Source organism: Etheostoma spectabile, chromosome 23, assembly GCF_008692095.1.
Source record: "Etheostoma spectabile isolate EspeVRDwgs_2016 chromosome 23, UIUC_Espe_1.0, whole genome shotgun sequence".
Taxonomy (NCBI): Eukaryota; Metazoa; Chordata; class Actinopteri; order Perciformes; family Percidae; genus Etheostoma; species Etheostoma spectabile.
Window position 1 is genome coordinate 14,040,340 of NC_045755.1, and position 22,603 is coordinate 14,062,942.

General features: G+C 39.5%; 1 protein-coding gene and 3 long non-coding RNA genes across 16 annotated transcripts in view; 3 read left to right on the top strand and 1 right to left on the bottom strand.

Moving 5' to 3' along the window:
- impdh1b (IMP (inosine 5'-monophosphate) dehydrogenase 1b) overlaps positions 1 to 12,521 on the bottom strand; it is a 15,530-nt gene extending 3,009 nt beyond the window's left edge. For 2 of the 13 annotated variants that reach the window (XR_004327624.1, XM_032504600.1), the window contains exons 1-12: positions 12,249 to 12,521; positions 7,716 to 7,814; positions 7,468 to 7,548; positions 4,358 to 4,406; positions 2,391 to 2,492; positions 2,218 to 2,292; positions 1,961 to 1,966; positions 1,636 to 1,842; positions 1,440 to 1,527; positions 1,148 to 1,347; positions 691 to 781; positions 418 to 513 (exon numbers count right to left, since the gene is read on the bottom strand). Coding sequence is in view for 12 of the 13 variants with exons in the window: in XM_032504600.1 (XP_032360491.1) it covers positions 418 to 513; positions 691 to 781; positions 1,148 to 1,347; positions 1,440 to 1,527; positions 1,636 to 1,842; positions 1,961 to 1,966; positions 2,218 to 2,292; positions 2,391 to 2,492; positions 4,358 to 4,406; positions 7,468 to 7,548; positions 7,716 to 7,814; positions 12,249 to 12,463 (1,309 nt within the window). In the remaining variant the exon portion in view is untranslated. Of the gene's footprint in view, positions 1 to 417; positions 514 to 690; positions 782 to 1,147; positions 1,348 to 1,439; positions 1,528 to 1,635; positions 1,843 to 1,960; positions 1,967 to 2,217; positions 2,293 to 2,390; positions 2,493 to 4,357; positions 4,407 to 7,467; positions 7,549 to 7,715; positions 7,817 to 9,443; positions 9,742 to 12,248 lie in introns of those variants that run through there. The other 11 variants (XM_032504601.1, XM_032504609.1, XM_032504607.1 and 8 more) reach the window with 11 other exon arrangements.
- Positions 12,380 to 12,755, top strand: LOC116672784 (uncharacterized). The gene is made up of 2 exons (XR_004327630.1): positions 12,380 to 12,475; positions 12,718 to 12,755. It is a non-coding gene; the product is annotated as an uncharacterized LOC116672784 (long non-coding RNA).
- Positions 12,756 to 18,176: 5,421 nt separating this feature from the next.
- The window catches only part of LOC116672783 (uncharacterized), a 7,000-nt gene continuing 2,573 nt past the window's right edge, over positions 18,177 to 22,603 (top strand). Inside the window, exon 1 of the long non-coding RNA XR_004327629.1 lies at positions 18,177 to 18,286. This is a non-coding gene — a long non-coding RNA (uncharacterized LOC116672783). The remainder of the gene's footprint in view (positions 18,287 to 22,603) is intronic.
- Positions 19,089 to 21,393, top strand: LOC116672780 (uncharacterized). The gene is made up of 2 exons (XR_004327626.1): positions 19,089 to 19,347; positions 20,833 to 21,393. It is a non-coding gene; the product is annotated as an uncharacterized LOC116672780 (long non-coding RNA).

Here is a 22,603-nt window from a genome sequence, read left to right on the forward strand (position 1 = left end):
TATATATATATATATATATATATATATTATTTTTAAAGTCAGACCAGACTTTTGGACAAACAGAAACCGGAGCTTATAAAATAACAAGCAGTGTCTATTTCACTGGTGACTCAAACAGTTACTTTAGAGCCATGGCTCTTTGCTGCAACATGTCTCTTCTGTCCTTCTTGGCGAACGTGACCCAGTCTGAGCACGAGAAGCTGGTCCCCATGGCAACCCAGAATGGGGCCTTGGCAGATCACCATGACAACTTGGAGGGTCTTAGGGTATTTTTTACTTCTCACTGTAGCCAATAGCCAGATTGAGACTAGGTACAGCAAGCACTGAGGTGCTACGGTTTCTGCTTTCCCGGTACTTTGATGATGAGAAGAAAAAAGACATTTTTGTCTTTAGGGGATATAAAAGAAGGGTGAGTACCTTCCTGGGTGATGCAGATGGAGCCGCAGCCCATGCCGACTCTCAGAGCATCAACCCCAGCATCGATCAGATTCTTTGCCTGGGCGGCTGTAACCACTGTAGATAAAAATAAAAATGTATCTGTAGATGTGTGCAAACCATTATATTTTGGTGACATAAGAAATCTACCCAAAAAAAGCAGGCAGTGCTATGTGAACAAAATCAGAGTTATTCGACTAACAGAATTTACACTGACATGTATTTTAAGGGAGGCAACAGCAGCAACATACTCACCATTTCCTCCCACCACCTGCAATTCTGGATGCTTCTGTTTAATATAATTTATCATGTTGATTTGATACACCGAGTTGCCTTGTGAAGAGTCCTGGAGAGCCAAAAACATTCATGGTTTAAGTACACTGGCGTTGGATCTGAGGACTCAGTAGTAGTAACAGGTAATACAGGCTGAGGAATGCAGACACTGTGTGTATCATACAGACATATTTGATTGATTTGATGTTCTATTAATTTACACTGTCATAGTAGTAGTAGTTCATGCATTGTCCTACTGGTCTTGCACAACACATTCCTATTTATCAGTGGAAGTCATCTAAAACAGTACGTATTTTTAGGCAACCTCTGCTCAAACTGTGACCTAATTTTAGTCCAAGCATTCTCACACAATTATTACAGACTGGCACCGGCAATAGGATATACAAAAGCCATAATTCAACCATCAAAAAGCACCCACCAGTACAACAACATCCACTCCAGCCTGCACCAACAGGTCCAGTCTGTATTTGTCATCCTCCCTGGTGCCGATGGCAGCGCCACACAGCAGCTGTTTGCGTGAGTCTTTGGAGGCCAGCGGGTAGTCCCTGTTCTTCTTCAGATCCGTCCTGGCAATAATGGCCACCAGCTCGTCGTTATTATTTACAATGGGAAGCTTACCTGGTTACGGAGAAAGTGAGGTTATTAAATTGCATGAGAGTGATCAAAATCCAACGAGAAAAGGCTGCTGTCACACGTGAACTTTTATTCACCTTTTTTACTGCGCTGCAGAATATCATTGGCTTCTTTCAGTGTAACACCGGCTGGAGCCACTACCAACTCCTCCCTCTTTGTCATGGCCTTGGAGATGATATGAGCATCATTTCAATGTTAGAACTATTAAATTGAGTGATCCCAAAAACAAAATTCAACTGATGGATACAGTTAAAAAAAAAAAAAAATACACACCTCCTCAAGAGGTTTGCCGCGGTCTTTCTCAGAAAGGAAGTCAATGTCTCGGGAAGTGACGATGCCCACCAGTTTGCCGCCCATTTTGCCTGTCTCTGTGACAGGAATACCAGAGAAGCCATGTCTTACTTTGGCCTCAAACACATCCCCAACTGTCTGGCGCGGACTCATCACAACTGGGTCTGTGATAAAACCCTGCTCAAACCTCTGGAAACCAAGAGAAACCAGTGTAAACAGCGCCAAACATCACACAGCAAAAAACACACATGAATATGCCAATACAAGAAAGCAGTAACACACAAAAACACACTTATAAGACAATTACCAGAACCTATATAGGGACAAAACAGTACAGGAGGAGAAGACAGGTCAAGGGTAGGGATCATGTGAGATTTTTGTCATGTTGTATGTATTTTGTTTCGTACAGACATGCAAGTGTGTAAACAAGACAATAAAAACAGTAGGTAAACCAGGAGAGACTGGTGAGCATTTGGCTTAACTACGAAATGCTAAGATGGTGTGACATAAAAGACAAATTTTGAAAATGGTCCTTTGTAAACATGGAGGATAATCATAGTTTACCTTGACCTTGCGGACCTCATTGGCTTGGAATTCTGGTGTGCAGTTGTGGTGAATGATACCAATGCCTCCCATCAGCTACCAAATACAAAAAAATAGAATAGAAATATAATTTTGCAATACATGAAAAATTGATTTTTTAATATATCAGCAATTTTGGCAAAGCAGTGTCTTACAGCCATAGCAATTGCCATTGCCGACTCTGTGACAGTATCCATGGGGGAGGAGATGAGAGGGGTCTTCAAAGTGATCTTTCTGGTCAGCGCTGATGTCAAGTCCTAAGAGACAAAAAAGAGGAGGATGGACATTTTAATGGCTTCACAAAGAGGAGCTTGTTTCTGTTATTTTGCACATGAACCATCAGGGGGCAGACTAAACTTGGCAGATCCAATATACCATACACGTGTGTCTTCAAGTGGTTTTACCATTAGAGTGCTCATATTATGCTCATTGTATTTAGGAAGTTGTACCAGAATAGGTTTATGTGGTTTAATTTTTAGAAAACGCTATACATTTGTTGTACTGCACATTGCTGCAGCTCCTCTTTTCATACTGTGTGTTGCGTTCTCAGTTTTTGCTGCGGAGTGAGGCATCGTTTAATCTTTGTTGGGAGTCGTATATGCGCAGTAGCTAGGTAAGGACTACTAGCCAGTCAGAAGCAGAGGATGACCACGCTAGCAGCTAGGCAAGCATTATAACAAAGTGGTACAAAGTGAGGTTTTTCACTTATAAAATAAACTTATAAAATGCACAATATATATATATATATATATATAAAAAACACAATAAAGGAAAGGGAAAAAGCATAATATGAGTACTTTGAATTGGTTTAAATGACACTAAAGAACATGGATGCCAATTAGCAGACTTTTTAAAAATGTAGGTATGTTGCAAGAGCTCTTGTGTACAAGGGTACATAATTGAAAATTTTGTGGATCGTTTTGTGTTAATCTGTATAGGAGATCTCTGCAAACAAAATAAATTGTATGGTCCTTTAAAAACACAGTCCGTACTCTCTGGGACAGAAACCTCACGCTGTCTGAAAAAATGGAAATGAGTCGTACCACTGTCTCCAAATTCCACATTGAACTTAATATCTGACCAATTCCCACAACACCAGCTTCTGCTATCTTCAACTGTGCGTGTGAAAATAATGACATTCTTTGCACATGGGAAACCAGCAAATGGGTGTCCGAGCTTTTACTCCTTATCTGTGACAAATATAAACAATGGAGGCTTTTCTCAGAGCTTCACAGACAAGGCAGGAGAACTCAACTAACACGCCTTCTCCATTTAGAAAGCACAACTGCACTAACCCGCTAAATTCAACTGAGAGTTAGGAAAGCATTTTGAGAACATCACAACCCCGAAGAAATTCCAACAACAGCTCTACGCACATGTGGCCCCTCTTCATGTTTGTGGGAGCATTTGTGTTATTCAAGCTTGAATTGACTCACTATCCTGTGGAAAAACGAGGGCAAGGCAAAGACTCGGTTGAAACAGCCAGCCCATGACAACATGGCAAGGCAGACAAGCATTTCACACAGCAATGAGGGCTCTCTGTAACACTGAAGGAAATGGGGAGAGATATCAATTAAATTACAAGCCGCTGAGATATACAAAGAAGAAGTGAGGGATTTCATCTAAAGCCCCGAGATTAACTCTCCCTTCATCTGCTGAGAGGTGGATGAGCAACAGACCAGACCCAAATGTAAACAAGGGTGAGGGAGCAGCCAGTCTGTGACCACATCGGGCAAGAATAGCAGGGCAGCAGGGAGAGAAGAAATGATGCAGATGGTTTTAAATGGGCAAAAACAAGAGCTGCCATTATAAACGTGGTTAAGGTCTGGAGTACAGAGGTTTGTTTAGAAAAAAAGTTTTTTTTAAAGAGACTCCACTGTAATAAGTCTGATGGTTTTGGAAGTGGCTCTGCCAAGGATGGTCTGTCTGCTGACACTGCCACATAATCATCCTCATGAGAGGTGTAGAAGAAAATAAAGAAATGATTGGCTCGTCTTTAAAATACCCAGGAAAGTCTCTTCTCAGATGTGACGGATACTTGCAACAATCTTCTGGAACAACAACCAACCTTACATGCCCTTTTGTATTCTCAAGTATATCCTTCACACATAGGTGTACTCACCACTTCGTCTGAGGTAAAGTCGATGAAGCCAGGTAATATCAGGAAGTCACTGAAAGACATAAACAAAATGTAAAGTTGAGGGGCTGTGAGGTTCAACAGTATGCATTAAAATAGTAGCAAAATATTTCCAAAACAGAGAACAGAAAATGTTTGTGTGCATTATAAGGTGCTCACAGGGTGACTTGAAAAGCAATTAAATGGTGAGTACTATTGAACAAGATTGTGTTTTAAAAAAAATGTAACAATTAGGGTAAACTAAATGAGATAGGGCAACAACAAAAAAGACTTTTAATGCCAACCAACTTCAATGAACATTTGAATTATACATGTGTTAGATATTTAATAAGTTTCTCATTTCCTTCTGTCTAAGAATTTCAACTAGGACAACGCCAGCCTGCAACCTATTGTTGTATACTCATTTAGGTCTCCCCATGGTTCCCAGACTGTTGCTAAGTTGCGTAGTGGCTGACTACAGACACTGAGTGTAGCTGGGTTCATTCTTTACTTGGTAAAAAGCTACAGTTGAGCCTCAGCCTGTATTTTTTATTTTCTTGCATATGTGCGTGTGATAAACATGTCAGTGGACCCAAGGAAAGATGGAATAATAAGAGAGGCTTTGTATGCAATGTGGAAGGATATTAGAGGAAACTGGGGAGGGGGGGGCAGGTACATGGAAAGCAGTAGAGGACAGGGGGACATAATAAGAGTGTAAATGAGAATGGGAGTTGAGAGTGAAGGTAGAGAGCTGACCCGCTAACAGACCTCTGCTGCTTCAAGAGTGGGTGGAAGAAAAGGAAGGCCTGAAATAGTCGACAAACATGGGACACTTCAAGGGAGGAGTCCTGTTTGTTTCCCTCACTTTGGAGCTAAAAACAGCCACAAACATCAATGTGGGGACAAGCAGAAGTACAGCATACATCTGCTAGCATTTAGCGGCAGCCACAAACCTCAGCTACGACACAGGCTCCACCTACTGACTCAGGGTCAGCGCTAAAACCGGAGCTCATTTGAATTCTAAAGAAAACACTGGCTTGGTGTTGCCTTATTGTGGTTTTTATTTGAGTGGTAAGTGTAGACAAATGCACGATGCTAAGCACCTGCATATCTCACTTTAACTGGTTTGTGTGAGGATGCTGACAGAGGACCATTATTACACTACAGTTAGCAGCAGAGATTTATTTGCTACAGTAGTTCTGTCAGAAGTGTAACAACAATCACAAATATGTGCTATTATGCCAGCCCTACATTTGAGGTAATCAACTGCTTTGTATTAACTATGATTTAATAGGAGTTGATTTCTGTTTGCAAAGTAACTTGGCCATAAGGCTGTAAATGTTCAGTCAATGATCAGTGAACACTCCACCAGACCACAGATTGAATAACACAGTATGTTGTTGTGTAGAATAGTGTATAGTTTAAATGATATGACTTAGTTGAAGTACTTTTGTGTCTAGTCTTGTGTGAATGGCAGTGACCCAGTATTTAACAAGCCTGAGCTTGTGTGTGGAAAGTGGCATAAGAGTGATTACAGGAATTGTTTGTAAATGTATTTTACAGTGTATACATGTTTACACTACAGTTCATCACATTAGCTCTCAATATGAAGCTAACAGCTAAGAACTCTTCACCCATCTCAGTCTATGACGAGGCAAAAACACTGGGGCACCTTAACTGTGTAGGCTGTTTCAGCAGTGTTGACACAAACATGGAGTTCAAAAGTAGCATTGATTAAAAGAGCATGATCACAATCATGCCCCGGACACAATTTCTGTACCTAGTTGAAGGTCACAATAGCACAGGAAGCGGTTTTGTCTCACGTTTCTGGTGTTATCTATGTCTCCCTTTCTCTAGGTGGCTTACTTCCTTTTGCTCTAACTAATAACCTGAAATAAAAAGGAACCTAAAAAGATAAATTAGCAATATCTTGCTTGATTGTATTCTTAGATCCAGTACCTGTGACAGGAGTGTGTACATGTGTTGATAAAGTCATTGGAGATATACAGTGGAAGTGGTCATACATTTTAAATCTTGCAACAGAAATTGAAACACTTCAACTATATCTGTATTTGTCACAATGGAGTTATGAAGGGGTCAGACACAGGACGAATGGCTCGAAAAGAGTGATGCAGACGCTTTTAACCTCATTCACCCCAATTCCTCCTGCATTACACATGCCAATTCAGGCTATTATGCGTGGAAACCTTCCTTCGGTCGTGATGCACTTCATTAGTGTGCAGAGGTTGTTCAATCAAATGCGGACACACTCTAACACCATTACGTTTACAATTCAATTAGCTTCTGTAAAGCAGGAGCAACAAATAACTGGTGGATTTTTGGTTGATAAAACCTTCCAAATAAACTTAAAATACTTAAATTGAAATGCTGTTTGGGTGCAGACAATGATGGAGTATGGAGAATTATCTACCTATTGCATAAAATAATACATTAACTAATGATCTTTCAGGGAACGCTGACAGGGCATCTGAAGCAGGGATTGTAGAAGTTGTAAGAACCTGTGGCAAACATGTTCAAAAGAATAAGCACTGATGGATTTAGGAGAAAGTTTTAAAAGAGAATAGGCATGCTTCTCAGTGTACAACAACCACTACAATTAAGTTGCACAACACTTTGCGTCATGTTATCCATGATTAGGAATATTAAAAAAAGGTGTCGTCACAAGAATTAAAGACAAAAAATTCAGTCAAAATCCTAATAAGTGCAAATACAACGCATGTCTTGTGTATCACCAGAATGCTTACCAGAGCTGAGTGAGGTTAAGTAAGAAACTTACTTAATTATTACTTTTAGGTAATCTAAAGTGATTATAATAAAGTGCATGAGCTGTTCTTGCATGCACAGGTAATGCCCTTTGGTGGAGAGTTAATAATGTAGTTATGTGCACTGGAAGCAAATTTGAGCCCCATGACCAAGATCAGGTTGAGCATTCCATTAAGCCCAACATTTATCTTCTACATTAATGCACTTTGTGGCACCAGATTGCTTTGGAGGGACTGTCATTTGCTTTCTCTTTATGGATTCACTATTTGGAGAGACAAAGGATTTTTAACAGCACAGTTTCAAAACGGTTTGAAGATGACTGTGTTACTCACTTGTAAGTCAACCCATCTCCTTTAGAGCATAGCTCTTCAGCCGTATGACCATCGGAGCCAACGCACTGTTGGTCAGATCTGCTGGTTCAAAATGTGTTGGCCATTACAAAGCACTCCTGCGTACACTTCACCCACCATTGCACGCAGGCAAGGTTTTAAAATCAGGAGACCGTACTTTGAATGAATTTCATTACTTTACTGAGATTTTCGGAAAATCAAATCAAAGTTTGTGATGCAGGGAAACTTACTTGTATGTTAGGCCATCTCCAATCGAGAAGAGCTGCTGAGCTGAGAGTCCATCTTCAGGGACATAGCCTGTACCACCGCTGATTAAGTAATCCGCCATGCTGCCAATGATAAGTGCAAACTTCAATCAACTGTGCAGCCCAGACACTCAGATAAAGATATTTATATCTGAAGACAGGAAAAGGATGCTCTGCAAGAACACATCCACTTTGCAGGCAGAGCTGTAGTGGCCTTCTCACAGAAAGATATAACCATAGCAACATCAACATCCCTTAGCCAGCTGCAGGTTAGTGCGCCTGCGTGGCAACAACTTCATCCGCTTGCAAAAACAAGCTATTAATAATTCGGTAATACACAAGTAACAATCTTGCACACACTAAATAGACGCATAGTTTGTATGGCTGCTGCGGAGACATCACGGGAGGAGACGTTACTAAACATTAAATCACACAAAGTACCACAAACTCATATGTACGTAGACTTGCTTTAACTAAAGCAAAATATGTCCGGGTGACTAAGTGACATTTAACTGAACCACGCACTACACTGTTAAAGATAATGGTAAAACCTAATTAAACTGAAACGCTGTCCAAAGAACACGACATCCTCAAAATGTCGTTTTTAGTTAGCTGGCTACTGGCCTGGTGACCTACATTGCATTATCAGGAGCTAGCAGACATTAACGTTAGCTCCATGCACTGCACATTCGTAACGTGAGTGTTAGTAAAAATATGGTACTTGTTTATACGGTAAAAGCTGCTATTATCTGCGTCATAATATTATCCGTGCTTGTATCCATTTCAGCCCGCCACATCTCTCACCTCAGAAGTACCTGGTTAACCATAGCACTGTGCTGGAAACTGACATTATGCACATAGCAGCACTTTTTAGAGTAAATCAAATGTCGTTTTTAGAATTGGTTTACATTTTTAATCACGGACCATTACGGTCTAGAAAACATTGCAAAACCTTTTAGAGTTTAATGCATGCCGAATTAAAGAGTGGCTCTTATTTATACTATAGCATCTAAATTATTTTTCTACCCAACACTACGCATTTTCTAGCACAGAGGAAACACTATTTTAGCATTCTTTTGAATACAATTTTGGTGTGGCGTTTAGGCGTAAATCGGGCTTCACGCCAATGTGCTGAGTATGAAGGGTAATAACGTTATATCTGGCTTGCGTTAACATTTTACAAATACGATGCAGAGGTGATGTAACGTTACTTTAACGTAAAATAATCAACAATAGTAACGTTAACGTTAGATGGAATAAATTATTTAACACTAAACACTAACGTTACACAAATACCTGTTTACAGTTAACATCACAACAACTAATGTTAACTGTTAGCTAGCTTGCTAACGTTAGTACTACACAATTGCTTACCCCAACATGTGTAACGTTAGATGTGTTTAAATAGTTTACTGACGTAGCTGCATGCAACTGAACCTTTGCAGACCAGACCTGAGAGTCCACACTAGCTAGCTACGTTAAACTTACAGACATGTGGGAGCAGCAGTTAGCATTTAGCATTAGCGGCTTGGTTATTTTGGGTTGACCGACAGAAAACGATCCCGATACTTTAAAAATCAAGCTTTTCAACAATTGGACAGATAGGTTACCAAGTGATTTAGCTAAACTACGTAGCTTCTTCGCTATCGTACAATAACGTCACAGCATCTTTTCCTAGACTGAGTTACGTTAGCTAACGTTATGGCTAACCTTTTTGAAGCAGATGCACACGTTGACTAATGGAAAGCAACTTTCCAGCTGTGAATCTACAGAAGTCAGGCTAAGAAATGCGATGTTAGAACCAGTAATTTATTCTACCTTGAAGAACAATCTCGAAGAAAAGAAAAAAACAGGCTGTTCGTGGCTCCAAAATGTAAAAGTACTGGTTGGCAGTAAAGTGATTCAGAAGTGATTGCCTGCCTGTCCCTGCAGACAGTGCGTTCTGGTGTTATGTACTACTAGCAGCGGCGTCACATCCCCTCTCCTCCTCACAGAGGCGGGTTTAACCATCTGCACCTTTGTTGCTGTATACGGCTGTGTCATCCATGGTCTGTGTGGATTGGAACGATAACGGCTAAGTGTAATTGTGAAAGTGTTGGAAGTGAAATGCTGGCGGACCGGTTAATCGGGGCTAGCAGTCCATTCAAGTTTATTGCAATCGGCTAGTATTCGTGGACACCAGTTGGGTACTTTGTTAAAATAAAGATGGTTCCCTGTTCACATTTATATCATTTTTACGAAAGTGGTTGCAGCTGCTTTGGCGGAGGGGGAAAGTTAAGCAGCAGTGGTGGAAGAAGTATTCCGATCCTTTACTTAAGTAAAATCAGCCTAGCCTATTCATATTTAACTAAAAATAACTAAAAACTAAAAACACATCTGTTTATAACTGCCTATTCCACCTAAATGTCTGTTGCTCCGCCTTTTCTGTTGTATAGTATTTGTTTTGCTGTATAGTATTTGTTTTTCTGTTGTATAGTATTTGTTTTTCTGTTGTATAGTATTTGTTTTGCTGTTGTATAGTATTGGTTTTGTTTTGCTGTATAGTATTTGTTTTGCTGTTGTATAGTATTTGTTTTTCTGTTGTATTTGTTTTGCTGTTGTATAGTATTTGTTTTGCTGTTCTTAATTTATGAATTCCATGTGCGGCGTCCTTGAGTGCCAAGAAAGGCGTCTTTAAATAAAATGTATTATTATTATTATATTTGCTACTACACTGTACAATACTCTGTTACATGTAAAAGTCCTGCTTTGGCAATATGACTTAATATTAAGTAAAAGTAAGTAAGTATCATCAGTAAAATGTACGTACAGTAATAAAAGTAAAAGTACTCATTGCAGACAAATCCTCACATTTTAGATATTGGTAACAATCCAAACAGTTCTGTCAAGAAGAGTTTAATTGTCTCATCATTTCAGCTGGGCCTGTAGGCAATGTCATATTGTTGGGTAGTAAAACAGCATGTTTTATAAACTACATGTGTTTTGTTTGCAAAAATCTTAATTTAAAGCTGTCAGATGGATGTAGTGGAGTAAAACGTACAGTATTACACTCTGAAATGTAGTGGAGTAGAATTAGAAAGTGGAATGAAAAGAAAAGACTCAGGTAAAGTACGAGTACCTCAAATGTGTACTTAAGTAGGCTACAGTACTGAGTAAATGTAGTTGCATTCCACCTTTGGCAGGCACACTTTGTAAAGTTGTGAGGTACTTTAGTTAAATTCTACCATAATGCTTCTTTATCCTACCAACAGCCAACATTTTAAAAGGATATTGGTGTTCTTACTCTACTAATACTATGCAATGTTACAGATTCAACTTTACAACAGAATGTGTAGTTAAAATAAGTCCAGACTGCAGCAAAATTAAAATGCTGCTAATATTGCTTACATTACATACTGCAGTTTCATGGAGCATATGCTTCACTACCAATACAGTTTTTGTTGTATGTGCTGCCAAAAAAGAAGGGATATTGTGTTTTAGACTTTTTGTGACAACAGGCAATTGGGTAACTTGAGTGTTATATTTGGGGCTGGCATTTCCGATATATATTAATTATTTCTTGCAGGAATGTTTCACTGATTACATTTCAGATATTGAATGCAATAGAGAATTACATGATATTCTCTGTTACCCAATAGAATTCAAAGTCCTTGAAAGTCTTGTTCTATATTAATCACATGTGATGGTTGCTACATTGGTCTGCCAAGGTTAATCAGATGGATCTGTTTCCCACTCTGTGTCAAATTAAATTGCAGATATGGGTCAATGGTTCCTTTATGCACTGTAGCTATTTTGGGCGGTTGATTCAGCCTTGTTTATACCCCCTGCAGCATGCTGCTCACTCTTTCTTTGATGTTGCATCACTGAATTGTCTGTGCGCAGAAACAACTTTAGAAGATTGGCCGTGTTTTGTTGCTTAAGCATCTGCTCATAAGCCATAAATATTATCTACATGGTCTTCAAACAACTCAGAAACGAAGTGTGCCATCCAAAGCAAGGGCTTTCGCCTCAAGAGCATATGCAAACTGATCCAATTGCAAGTGTGTGTGGACTGTGGACATGTAAACTGACCCGACGGCATGAAGTCAATTTACATGTGCAGCCTTTTGAAGACAGTGAAAGTAAAGCATTAAAATGCTAGAGGACTTACATCACATTGTCGTTTGATTTCACATTGGGTATTGGCATTGCAGATGGGTATTGTTGTGGCATTCTCCCATTTCATTTTATTTTAAGTCTTGCTTTTGCTTTTGCACTTGAACTTACATCATTTTAGAATCAATACTATCTGCAAATTCTGGGGAAGGGGGGGGGGGGAGTTTGACCTTTTATAAATGTTTTTGCAGCACTCACACTTTCTGGTAAGAAATTAAATCTGCAGCTGGCAACTTTGCAATTACACATAGCTACAAAAAGCTTTCACATTCTGTGAAAATAATAAAAAACATAAAGTTGTATTTTAACCTAAATGTTGTTTGAGTTGTGGCTCATTCCCCATATGCTTTCTCAGCAACTCACCTCTCTGGGCCTAGACCAGCCTGGATGCGTGTGGCGCTGTATCGTTGGGCTGCAGTTTCATGTCCATGTGAGGTTTGCCGGACATAATGTTGCCCTTCCTTGGATGAAACTTCGGTATGTAGTGGCTGAGTGTCTCCTACGATTCTTCGATAATCCACCTGCTGTCTCTCCCTCGCTGCATCTGCACCAAAGTGCTCATAACCATACCCCTCCATCGTCCGTCCAAGGTCAGTCCCAGGATCCAGTGGCCCTTTCGCTTTTTAAATTTAATTCACAAAGTCAGTGAAAACATCCAACAGCTGAAGGTTATACGTGTAACGGAAGACTTCTTGAAAACCCGGATTTCATAGGAACTTCATAACCCAAGTTTGGAGGAGTGACAATTTGCAAAACAAATGCAAACTCTCCATTTGTTTCTAAATATTCTTATCTGAATTCCTTTGTCTGCTCTATTTACTCTGCCTTCCAGACCAGATATGGAGCTGCATTGGTGTTCCCACACAGAGGGAAAAAAGACCTGTGGCAGGCTACGCCGTCTGCCCCTGCACAGGATGCACCTGCCTACAAAAAGGCACCAGCCACCTCTAGGCGTGTCAATAAAGGGCGTCACCTAGGAGATTCTCCCACTGAGAGGGTGTCACCGTGGAAATGATGCCAGCAGCAGAGTGTTGTTGTGGAGAGGCTGTTGTGCTGATGTCTTCGAAATCTTGGAGATTTGTTTTTCTGTCATATGGGCAGAGGGTAATGGCCCTGTACTGTACTTATACTGTGTGTAGGATAAAACAGTCATTGCCCTGAGCGTTTCCTTTATAAGTTGAATGGAGTGAGCGCTACTGTCCCGCTGAGTGCTCTCTCAAGCTCTCTATGTCCTGTTCCCTCTCCATGTATGGGTTAATCCTGCTTTTATCAGTGGCACCACGTCACTTTCACAAAGAGGATTTCAGAATTAAAATGAACAGGACTAGAGATGAGCTTTACAAGGAGAGCAGCACATGTTTGCAGCGCAGATCAGAACTATGATGTGTTCTTTTTACTTGTCTCGCTGGGCTAAGACCAAATACATACAACACATATCATTTCTGGAATTATTTGGCTTTTTTTTTTTCAACTGGGTTTGAATTATAAATTTTGCTTCTCACACCAGGACCCACGGGTATTTTTTGTAATGCTTCTCATGCTTACGCCCAGGCCTCATGGAAAATTAAGGTTTCCAATCCATTGCTAAGTGAAACTGGGGTTGTACAAAATGAGTCTGTATATAAATAAGCTCTGGTGTAACCACTCCACCTCCTAAAAAAAGGCAGAGGTTAGACTCACAAGCTGACACAACATGTACTTGTACCTTCACTCTGCAGAGTGAAGTGCCAGTGTTACATAATTGCTCTAAAGAATTTGGTTTTTAAAAGAATGCACCATATGGTCTGCAAGCATATATTTTGTACATGCACCATCCGTTCACATGTCAAATTGATTGTTTCTGACATCAGAAAAGGATGTAAACTAATGCCTTTTGTGCGATATGCATATAGTATGCAAAGTACATAATGTATGTGTTGTGTTATTCGTTGTTTCTTTTGCCTTTATTTTGTTAAACTTGTGTAGAAATACAGCCAGTGGAAAGGTTTCCCCTCCACACAGACACACAAGTGGGCCGTTACTCTTCTCAAAGGGATCACCTCCAGGTGACTGACTGTTTGTGACAGTTGGTGAGACGTTAAGATGGAAAATCCTCTTAAGTCCTCTGAGGTTCCCCACTTACAAGTCACATTTATCGTTAACACATGGCAACGGAAACCCCTTCCCCCCCACACAATAAAGATAACAAATTAGAAAACTGAATGCTAGTACCAAAGATAGATTCTGGATATATATATTTGTAATCTACTTTAAACGGATTGACAAAATGCTGCTCCTCTGACTGTAGACCTGTTGTCAAGATCATGTTATCAGTGTCATCAAAGGATTAGTGTCTCATGCACTAAAAGGGATGGGAGCACACTCTTAATTTCACATGTGCATGTCCTTAAGTTGTTTACTCCACTCACTCGTTCATTAACATTTATCGTAATGAATGTCATGTGCACAGTGTGGATACTCATTGGCTGAGGCAAATCACAGTCATACGATTTACCACAAGGGTAACCTTTCCCATAAAAAAAGTACTCCTTGTGTGTGAATCACTGGCCACTGAAGATATAATTTATCAGACGGATGGAAGTCAGATAGAAGTTGGAATTAACTTCACGTTACCTTACTCTGATGCAGCACAGGCTTCTTTTTAATGTGAACTGCAGCTATATGGGAATGGAAATCAATGCGTCTCCTTTCCTAGCATGCTTTTTTAAGGACGGGTATAATGTCCTCTAAAACAGTCACTGCGCTTCAAGAGCAAGTGAAATTGTGATGAACTGTTATTTATGAGTTTTATTTCACTGTAATTGCAGCAGATTTTTTTCCAAAGATAAGTCATCTCAGGAGGAGCAAGCAAACTATATGTACAGAGTTGGCAGAAGTAGCAATAGAGTTGTTAACACATCACGACCAATTCTCTAGTCATGGAAAGTGCTAAGCAGCCTATTACAACAGTTATGGTATAATGTGGTGAGGGATTTAAGTCACAGAAAGTATCGGGGCAGCCTGAGTTACAAAAACCTCAGGGCAATATTTTCCAGTTGGTCCACCGCCACCTACCATCCCCTGTGAATGTACCCTGTCACGTACACATTCACCACATGGCAGCTTCATTTCATTCCCAGACACCAAAAAGTGTGTGTAGGGTTTTGATTGAACACAACATACGTTCATAGAAAGATCATCGGTGCCAACCTGCCCTCCGTCCATGACTTATACTCTTCTAGAATCTAATACGGGGAGGAACCATCACTGCAGACCCATCTCACCCCGGACACAACCCGTTCCAGCTTCTCCCCTCTGGTAGGCGCTACAGAGCACTGCACGCCAAAACCAACAGATTCAGGAACAGTTTCTACCCACAAGCCATCTCTCTGATGAACAGCTGACTTCTGACCCATAGTGTCAGGTTCAATTCTGGTCAATAATCCAGTAATCACTGTCTCAACCACTTAGCTCAGTTCCACTTATTATTCCACTTATTTAGTATTATTCATCATTCCCATTCTCACATCTCACTTATTATTTTTTTAATTTATTCATCATTCTCATTTCCTATTTCAGAACTGTTCATATGTTCATATACTGTTCATACTGTTCATATTGTAATATAATAACATAATACTATTTATCCCAGTATCCTTTGCACTATGCTCCACATTTAAACAATTTTATTGAACTCTTCATTGCATTCATGCCTCTATATTGTTTCTGTTTAGAGTATGTATATATTGTGTATATATTAGTGTGTATATTTTTGTTTTGGTTGTTTTGTGTGTGTAAGCACAGTGTGAGCATCGATGCTCCAAAGAAAAATTCCTCGCATGTGTCCTCATACCTGGCGAATAAAGCTGATGCTGATTCGGATTCTGAATATACGTAAATGAAAAGAACTGTCTTAAAACTAGATTTTGGCACAAATTGCAGTCTTACATCAATCTTTTACACAGACGTCCCAGCACAGAACAGCAGCACAGTAAATCAAAAGGAATAAAACTTAAATTCAAGATCAAATTGAGTTGGTTGTTATGAAAAGTGTCTGTAACTGAAAGTAAATTTAAATTAGTGAAAAGGTCAAATAAAGTGAAAGGAAGGACAAGGGGAATCACCAATTATTTTAGATTGCTGTGGCCGTGGGTGTGGAGCAGCATGTCTCATTAAGACCTTTTTAAGGATAAAACATTTTGAAGAAGACATGGAGTAAATATTGATTTAGATGTCCCATTATTATCCGTAATGTGTGCAAAATGGACGCTCAAACTGACACACTAAATAGAATGCAGCCCTCTGTAATGCTGTAAATTACACCTGGGGGTTTCCTGCTCTGACATGTCAAAATGCCTTTTATAATACAGAATGTGTTACAGTGTGACTAGTCTCAATATCAGAAGACTAAATACAGTACAATACACACAGCATTCTACTGAAATGCAGTAGTGCAAAATTCTACTCCCCAAGCCTGAAGCCTGTGCCCTGAGTTCGTAACTGTGCGACACTGACATCTAGCGGATGCAATGTTTTAGTTCACCCATGCAACTTTTTGTTTTTCGTGGTCAAAATTTAACATAAAACTTTTTTTCTACTTTTTGACCATCTTAACAACCGTTTTCTTGCTTTTCCCGATATTTTTGAAGCTTTTCCCCACATTTTTGTCCCTTTTTATAACGCTATTTTATCAATTATTTTCTTTCAATGCTATAAATTTAAAGAAAATGCCGTCAATTCAATGAAAGTAAAGGACTGAGCATTTATTTTACTTGTGCAGAATGTCGTATAGAACCATCCACATTCTTTCTTTTGACAATTTAGTTGAAAGAAACCCACATTTCTGTGACAGAACATTTTGGAAAATGGGTCCAAATTGACCCGAGGACAACAAGAGACTTCAGTGCAGTTTTATCATTGTTCTGCTTAGATTCACTGTACCATGTATCAAACTGAAATCCAGACTTATTTCCTATCCTTGAATAGCCACTGTGAAATACTAAAAGTGACTACTACAATAATTGTATTGTGTTATTTGTTCACAATGTGCTCATTGCTGCACTTTTAATGAACATTTGGATGGATTTTGGGTCAAATCTGGTTCCTCATTGTTCGCCTGTTTTACTGGCTCTGCCAACCTTTCAGTGTATAGCAGTAGCTCATGATTAATTCTGAGAAAGATTCCAACATTTCACCTTGCGATGAACCCGTTTTAAGTTTAGTCAGTGAAACGAAAAACAAAAGAATTGAATGTTTGTGTAGTTGAGTGAGCTTAACTATTGGCGTCCTGCCAAGTTCTGGCAGGAAAAAAACCGCAGAGTAGTCTCTCTGAGCTGCCTACACCACTCCCACACAACTTCTTTTAACCTCAGGGAATCATAAGACATGATTCTCAGAAAAAGTAACACAGAGACAATTAGTTGGAAGTAATGTCGAGCTGTTCAGGCTTATGTGAGATAAAGTTTTCTTTTGACTCATATCATATATCATACTCAGTATTATTGCCTCATTTAAACCATTTAAATTAAGAATGTGTAAACCATGAGGTAGCACTGATAAATCATGTATCATATTTACGAGTTAGCCCAACATGTTGGTCTAAACTGTGGGGATTATCTGGGCTGGAGTTTCCTCAAAAACCAAGCCTTAGGAAGTGAAATCATGACTGTTTAATGAAACAGCTCTGCTATTTTGTTCAGCTAATTCTTCTGAATGGGGAATTTTTCATGTTAAAAATCGGGAATCTCCCCTCTGGCATGTGAATAAACAGAAAATCCCGAGATTATATCTATTTGGATGTTTTTTAACAAGTTTATACAGAACGGATGCTGGTGTTGGAACAGGTCTGAGCGAGCCCATAAATCTGAATGTGTGTGTGTTTGTGTTTTGTGTGTGTGTGTGTGTACATGAGTTTTAAAGTTATCTCTCTTAATGCTTACTCACTTTGGCTGTGAGTGACTAAGAACATACGTCAAATACGTTGCTCAACACTTAACGTTTTCCTTTTGTCTTTAAATGTCAAACTAACTTTTCAAACAAAGACCTTACTATTTTATGACGAGATCCGAAATGAGGAAGTAAAAACTCTCAGATATCATCTCATCTCATCGCATGTGGGAAATAAAGTCATTAAAAGTATATTTCTATGGTATGACATGGCATGCCCTTAGTCTCTAAAATACTAAAACTAAACTAAAAGTATGTCCATCTGTACACCACAGACATATTCTAGGATAGGATTAAAAGCATTCTAAATTGTAAATCTTTACAATCGTTCCTTGAAAGAACAAAGCAGAGGGGCTTCATACACAATCTAACTTTTCTTTAAAACTTGCCATTTTCAGCGAGTAGCATGCTGGCTCGAAGTTAGTTGTAGTTTCCCGAAGCGAAGGGATTTTGACAAAGGCAATCACACAGGGAGAGTACGCTGATGTCGACAATTATCCTGGAAATGTACTTCCGTTGATCCAGACTATTCAAATTTCAACCTAAAATAGGAAGTGTCTGTAATATGGCCCCGCCATTTTATAATAATAATAATAATATTAAAACGCAAAGGCCTACATGCTGGGTATTTTTATAGGCAATATAATTAAAATTGACAGGCTTTTGGGAGATACAATCTACAGGAAACATCTAAGCTAATTAAACATACATTAATAAATAAAAATATGCAAAACTGAGTGTTCTTATCTTTTTTCTATTGCCGCACGGACCGCTACAGAAAATCCTTCATTCCACAAGCAATAACACTTTTTAACACGTCATCACTGGGTGGTAGATGAGACTTTTGGACACCACACTACTGCACTAATGCAACCTGGACATTTGGTTTATTTACATTTACATTTTAGCATATTATTTAAGCAGTTGCACATTTTTGTTCCCCCATCCTGTACATATTCAAGTATTTGTTCTTTTTACTTATTCGTATTATTATTTCATGTATATTGTATGTATGTATATTTTCCTAGTATTTCATTTATATTTATGTGCTTTGTGACTGATTTTGCTGCTGTAACACAGAAATTTCCCATTTTTCTTGGGATCAACATCTATCCATCTATCTATCCATCTATCCATCCATCCATCCATCTATCTATGACTAGGGATACAGTTTTATAGGCCTATATTGCATACCATCCTCCTGGAAACTCCTGAACTCTCCTCAGGTCATCTACTGTTACATGAATCAGGAAATTGTTTGACTACTTACAACGTGATGTCACTGCCAGGGTACGTCTTATGATTGAGCCCTGGTAGGTAGACACAGTACAGCTCACACACTCACACACACACGGCAGCGGAGACAGACAGCTGGGTGGTGGAAGACTTTCTTCCCTCATTAAGAAGAAAAAACTCTTTTTTTGACCGACAAATATCAGCGGATTTGTCTTGGGCTGCACTGTTTGTTGTTGGAAACGACTTCAGCCTACACAGTGACGCGTGAGAAAGAAAGACTGCAAAAACAGCCGAGCATCTGGTAAGTTACAAGTTAAAGGCTGCAACCAACGTAGTAGTTTGTCCCAGTTTTAGTAGCGCTTGAAGAAAAAGATTCAGAGCATTCTCGCTACACGCGCTGTTGTGTTTTTTATTAATCGTGTCCAAAGCCACGTGCATGTTCGTTTCTGAGCGTCTGCATTTGAGTTTCAGTGAGTAATAAAAACGCAATCATTCTTGTTATAAATGTGGCGTTTAGTGGATGGTATTTTGGAAGAAGAAGAGTAACAGATCCCTGGATGTTTTGAAGTCAAATGAAGATAGAAAATAAATAGGCGCTTGCATCACTTACGGAAAGATATGGAAATATTTACTACGACCCGTAACCTAATCAAATAAGGGCTATTTTGGGTTGCTAACAATGGTAAATTCGACAAATTCCAACAGCCTAAAAATGCACCACCACATGGTTCTTCCTGTGTGGTGTCTTCAGCTTCCTTGCATGTACGCTTTCTCCATACACAAGTCCTTTCTACCCAGTCCTTAACCAGTTTGTGCACGAAAAATACGTCGTGCACCACAATAAGTTACTTAACATTTATATTGTGGTTTGGAATTGTCCAAAAATATAGGCCAAAAGTGTATTACGGTTCGACATCAAGAACGGGATTCTCAGTGGGTTGCTAAACCCAATGGTCAAAGAAAGGGTGAAAAGGTAGCACATCTTCATTTCAGTTGTTTATTTGGCTCACATCATCGTGCTCTGATAAAGCCTTTGTGCTGTATTGTTACTAATTACTAATGGTAGTGATCTATGCTTTATGAACCAGAATTGTTCTACTAGATTCGTCTACTGGAGCAGAAGAGTTAATATTACAACATGTTGAAAGGAAAAGTAGAAAACCACAGACCAGGAAATAAGTTTTAACTGCCGGCTTATTATTCGAATATTAACATACACATATACATACAAAACCATGGACAACAATTACACAAAATACAATCCCACTTAACACCCTTTTTATTAAGTTATTTAGGTTTTCACCTTTTTTGAGTTTATACCAGGTTGTGGTGTGAGCCACACAAAGTGAAAGGAGAGTATATTGGCTTAGATTTGGAAATTTGAAGATTTTACAGTTTCACCTTTTTTTTTTTTTTTTGGAACATTGTGTAAAATCACTTTGGCAAAATATATTTGCATTTACTACATTATTTGGCTCCAGCTTTATGCAAAGCAACTTCACACACCCCCCCCCCCCCCCCACCCCCCCCCCCCCCCACCCCCCCCCCCCCCCCCCCCCCCCCCCCCCCACCCCCCCCCCCCCCCCCCCCCCCCCCCCCCCCCCCCCCCCCCCCCCCCCCCAGAATCATGCAAATACATCATCAAGTATGCAGATCTACTTTAATTGCTAAAAGAGAAAGAGATTGTTTTGTTTTTTTTACCATATGGACAAAGGTGCCGTCTGAACAAATGTAACAGATTAACTGTAACTAATCTTTAAAACTGATCCTTGTTTTTCTTTTACAGCTAATCCTCGATTACAACGGGAGCCATGGTGGCAGCAGTCCTTAAGTTGTATTTTATTGGAACTGCGCTGAGCGTCCTTGCGGTCATTTTTGGAATAGTGGACTCCTTTGGCGGATTAATGTACACCCAGGACCATCACTACATTTTGGACTTGGACCAACAGACACAGAGGCAGCTGTCCTCGAGCAACCACCGGAGAGGATCGACTGTGACTAAAAACATTGGCTCATGAGGGGAAACATCTGGCACGATTTACACAAAATGGCAGCAATGGATCAAGACAGTGAGACTACTGTACGTTTATAATCACTGGGGATAACAATTATCCCGGATTCTTCCATCGCTAAATATGGACATAAATGTCATGTCTGACTTGCTATGCGTTTTGCATTAGACATGATATGGATAAATAATCCCACAGCATGGGTTTGTGTTTGCTCTACTCTGTATGCTTTCAAACAATGCAGCAGCTAGGATGTGTTAAAGTGACTCCAAATTGGAAGAGAATTGTAACATCACTACTGAACAATGATTTGCACTAAAATGTGAATGTTTTCTCTTTGCAACGTGTGTATTTTGAGGTTTTTAGTATTCAAATAAAATGAAGAGAAAAAAAAAAGAAGTGTTGCAATGAGTATAAACTGCTGCTTCTCTTAGCTACAGAAAAAAGTCACATGCTTCCTGTTTACTGAGGAGTTGGTTAGAAGCCCGGCTGCCGAATAAGTATAAAATGAAGTGAAAAATACTGACGCAATTTCAGCAGTGATTTAGGAACTAAAAGTTTAGGCTAAAGTGCTCCACAGTGGCCACAAACCACATTATCAAACAAGTGTAGACGTATCTTCCTTGTAAATCATTCATAGACTCAGAAGAAACAAGTAAGAACTTGGGCTGCGGTTGAATCGTCTTTTTTTTTTTTGCTTAGTAAGATGAGTGAAATGACTAGGAAGTATCTCGTTAAAAGCTTTAGTGCGTAACATGTTGATATTAATGTTTGTTATTCAAGCCATTGCCAAATGAGTTGATACAAGGCTAATTAAGACAGTAATCAGTTCCACACATCTCCGTCTGTATTTCTTATGTTCAGAAGATTGTCTGGTGAGTTTCCCACACAGAAACTTGAGTGGAGATAATAACCTCTTCTGAAGTCTCCATGTTTTTTTCTTAATGTTCTTGTCCTCCTTAGTTGCTAGCAACAGCATTTAATATTATACTTTATTAATCCCATAAGGGGAAACTACACTTTACACTCTGTTATTAAACACATTACACACAAACATGCTCAGGACCTCTACATGCACTAATGGAGAGATGTCAGAGTGAGGGGGCTGCCCATGGAAAGGCACCCCGAGCAGTTGGGGGCTCAGTGCCTTGCTCAAGAGCACCTTGGCAGTGCCCAGGAGGTGAACTGGCACCTCTCCAGCTACCAGTCCACCACCATACTTTGGTCCGTACGGGGACTTGAACCAGCGACCCTCCGGTTCCCACCCCAACTCCCTATGGACTGAACTACTAAAATTGACAAAATGCAGTATACAGTCAATCAAGTAACAATAATAACATGTAAATATCAATGCTTTAAGTTTAGTTTTTTGCACAATAATGAGGATGCATATAATAAAAAAAGAGAGGAAGGAAGCCTCTCTTCCTTCCTTATTTAAACAAACAAATTAGAAAATACATTATTACTCATCAAAATGAAACAAAACAGAGCACAAACATATATATATTATTTGTGCTCTTTTTTGTGTGTACACACACACACACACAT